We start from the raw sequence: 3819 nt of genomic DNA on the forward strand, positions 1-3819 counted from the left end.
TGCTCGCTTCAGTGCCTGGCTGCCGGCCGCCATCTTGGCTGACAGTTAATTTGCATATACTCACTGATTAGCCAATGAAAAGGGTAGCAGTCGTACGCCAATTACCATGCTTCTCTTTTATTAGTGTAGATGTATCCAGAAAATATAAAGAACTCTCAAAATGAAATTTAAAAAATTAAGAAACTGCCCAGTCCAATGTGGCTCAGTTGGTTGGAGCACTGTCCTGTACACCAAAAAGTTGTGTGTTTAATTCCCTTTCAGGGTACATATTCAGGTTTTGGTTTGATCCTAGGTTCAGACAGAGCACATGTGGAAAGCAACTGATTGATATTTCTCACTCACATTGATGTCTCTCTCTCTCTCTCTCTCTCTCTCCCTCTCTCTCTCTCTCTCCCTCCCTCCCTCCCTCCCTCTCCCTTTTCCCCCTCCCACCTGCCATCCTCTCTAAAACAAATTTAAAATATTTTAAAAATTGGCAAAAATAAATTGAGTAGATATGGGGATAGTGAATTAGCACAGAAAAGTTGCTAAAAATCATTTAGGAAATTAAAAATTACATTGAGATGCCACTATACATCTGATAGAATGTAAATTGGCACAACCATTTAGGAAAACAGTTTGGCAGTTTTTTTAAAAAGTATGTGAGAGATTTATAGTGACAGAGAGCAGATCAGTGGTTGCCTGGGGATAGGAATAGTGCTGTGAAGGGAGGGCAAGAGGGGTTACAAAGTGACCAGAGGAAACTTTTGGGGGTGATGAATATGCTTATTATCTCAATTGTGGAGATGGTTTCAAGGGTGTTTACATTTATTAAATAGTATATTTTAAATATGTGCAGTGTATTATATATCAACTGTAGGCCCAGTGCATGAGATTCATGCCCTCAGTGGGGGAGGGGCGTGGTCCCTCAACCTGGCGTTCACCCTGTCGCAGTCCAGGAGCCCCTGGGGGATGTTCCATGCCATGGAGGAAAGAGAGGCTCCTGCAACTGCAGCTGCGCTAAGCAGCCATGAGCCCTGCCTCTGGCTGAGCAGCACTTCCTCTGTGGAAGCACACTGACCTCCAGGGAGCAGGTCCTGCATTGAGTGGCTGCCCCGGATGGTCAATGGACGTCATAATGACCGGTTGTTCCGCTGTTCGGTCGATTTGCATAATACCCTTATATTATATAGGATTGGACATCTATAAAGCTGTTTTTTAAAAAAATAAAATGGACTGTTTAAACATGTGGAAACTAAGGCTATTTGTAGCCTCTCATACAAGTGAGAAGAATAACCCATAAAACAATACAATTCACTAGGTAAAGGATAGATATTTAGGCTTTAAAACGTGGTTTTCTGAATTTTGAAAGTCAGAAAATAGAACCAGTTCTTTCTTTGACCATGATTTCTTTGTCCTATTTCTTTGAAGTCAGCCAACACCTGCCATGTTGAGTTGCTCTAAAAGTTACTGTGAAATAATGAGGTTATTTGAAAGTAAGTGTAGCTTCTTGGGTGAGGTGAAAGAACAGGTCATGGGTGTATTTGGCTATGGAAAAACTAGCCCCTGGGCCTTCTTGAAAAGGTCCAAGAGGGCAGTGTGAACTATGATATTGGGCCACCTCTAAGAGGAGATCTGAGGACAGAGGCTTTCCTTTGAGGCTGTGGCAAGGGCTGGCTGAGTGGCTGACTCTGTCCTTACACACACAGTGTATCTACCAACTCCTGGATGCTCTGGCGCTCAGCGGCTGCGGAGGTATAAACTTGGAATCCCAGCTGGAAAACGTTACTGGCATGCTGTTCCAGGTGAGTGCTGGAGGCTGCAGGTATCCTGGGCTTGGTCTTCCCCTCTTGTTTGAAGGTGATGGTTACCCCAGGGCAGGTCACAACCTCCACACGGCCCTGGGCTTTTCTCATGGTGACCGTAACTGCACACACCTCAGGCTTCCCTGCCTGGATTGTGGTCACAGAGTGGATATTCTCTATGAGGTAAATTGAATACATTTCTGTATGTTTCTGGGGGTGGAGGCCATTGTTGCTCCCTCTAAACTGGTTAAGGGCAGAGTCCAAACCGACCCATTATGCCTTTGGGAAATGGCAGGCCTTCTGCGTTGTAGCCTAGAGGAGGAAGAGGATAATTGAACATTTTGCTAAAAGGTGTTACTGTCCATATATTTGCTGGCCACTGTCTCCTTTTCTTTGGGGCTGTGTAGGTGTGTTCCTGGGTCCTATTTTCACGTTCTCCTTATGGACAAGTGCCGCACTTTTTCTGGCTGCATACCTCAGTTTCTCCATCCATGCCCAGAGCCCCAGATTTTTCAGTGCTCCCAGGTCTGATGCCCTTGGTCTCCCCACAGCTTTGTGAACGAGTGAACCCAGCAGACCCTCACTCTGTGGAGAACCGTAGCCTCGTCCTGAGGGCTTTCTTCATCCTGGGTAAGTCCACATATTTTCCTAACCCCAGGTATGGGCCCAGGGACTTTGTACTCCATGGGAGGCTAGGTTCCCAAGACCGCCTTCTTTCCTTAAGACAAGATGCAAAGTAATCCATGTAAAGTTTTCCTGAAATTCAATGAATGTCCAAGGGCATAGACATTCTCCCTTCCTTATTCCTTTTGTTACCACTCCCTTCCCCTGGGATTGGCTTCCCGTTCTCCTTTGGTGATCCTGAGCTCAGAAAGGTGATACTGTGATTAGAGCCCTGATGGTCACGAAAGAGGTTCTGACCTACTGGGAGAGCACATGGTGGGGCAGGGGAGGGAAAGGCCTAGCTCAGGAAAGCATCTGCCCACATTCACAGCACATGGTAAATGCTGGACAAACACTGGCTCTCTTTCTTCCTGCTTCTTTTCTCCAACCTAATAGACCCTAATTTATCCAGCCCATGGCATCAATGGTTTGCTGTGAGCATGATTTACTTCTACACACCACCTCCCACTTAAACATACCCCTGACTCCCTTTATTCATGCCCTCTAATAGCCAAGTTATACCAGGATCAGATGGTATCCCTATTACTAACCGCCATGGAATCCAGTGATCCAGCCAAGATGGAATCAGCCCTTCAAGCGTTCACAGATGTGTTCCAGGAATGTGAGTGGGAACCCAGCCTGGTCCTAGGGATCTTCTTGCTCAGAACATCTCCTTGCTCTGGCAGACAGTCCCATTTAGTAGTTAAAAGCACAGTTTTAAACTCGGTATAAATTCAATGGGTTCAAATCCTGGTTTTGACCCTTATTAGCTGTGCAAACTGGGGTAGTTTGCACTTTTAGTCTGTACCTCTATTTCCTCATTTGAAAAATGGAGGTTCCTTGGCTGGGTGGCTCAGTTGGATGGAGTGTCGTCATATACACCACAAGACTGTGGGTTCAATTCCCGGTCAGGGCACATACCTAGGGCACTGGTGTGTTTCCCGATCAGGGGCATATGGGAGGCGATTGATCAATGTTTCTCTCTCATATTGATGTTTCTCTCTCTCTCTTTCTCTCTCTCTCCCCTCTTTCAATAAAATAAAAAACAACATATCCTTTGGTGAGGATTATAAAAAATAAAAATGTAGGTAACATTAATGCCTGCCTACCTTTAGGCATTTTTATTGAGAATTAAAGTACAAAACATATCTTGGAGCGTAGGTTTTAACGCCAATCAAGTGTCCATCAAAACTTTGCTGTGTGCCTAACACAGTACGAGGCACAGAAAATACACACTTATATAAGACTAGAGGCCTGGTGCACAAAAATTTGTGCACTCGGGGGGAGGGGGGTCCCTCAGCCCGGCCTGTGCCCTCTCCCAGTCTGGGACCCCTCAGGGGATGACCACCTGCTGGCTTAGGCCCACTCCCCG

At 45.8% G+C, this 3819-nt stretch overlaps 1 protein-coding gene across 1 annotated transcript in view; it reads left to right on the top strand.

Moving 5' to 3' along the window:
• The window catches only part of LOC106727121 (maestro heat-like repeat-containing protein family member 1), a gene marked incomplete at its 3' end in the record, with an annotated part of 36774 nt that overhangs the window by 18632 nt on the left and 14323 nt on the right, over window positions 1–3819 (top strand). The window contains exons 2-4 of the mRNA XM_014544604.1: window positions 1689–1784; window positions 2336–2414; window positions 2959–3069. Coding sequence (XP_014400090.1) covers window positions 1689–1784; window positions 2336–2414; window positions 2959–3069 — 286 coding nt within the window. The remainder of the gene's footprint in view (window positions 1–1688; window positions 1785–2335; window positions 2415–2958; window positions 3070–3819) is intronic.

The sequence above is a fragment of the Myotis brandtii genome, unplaced genomic scaffold, assembly GCF_000412655.1.
Source record: "Myotis brandtii unplaced genomic scaffold, ASM41265v1 scaffold3725, whole genome shotgun sequence".
NCBI classification, from domain to species: Eukaryota; Metazoa; Chordata; class Mammalia; order Chiroptera; family Vespertilionidae; genus Myotis; species Myotis brandtii.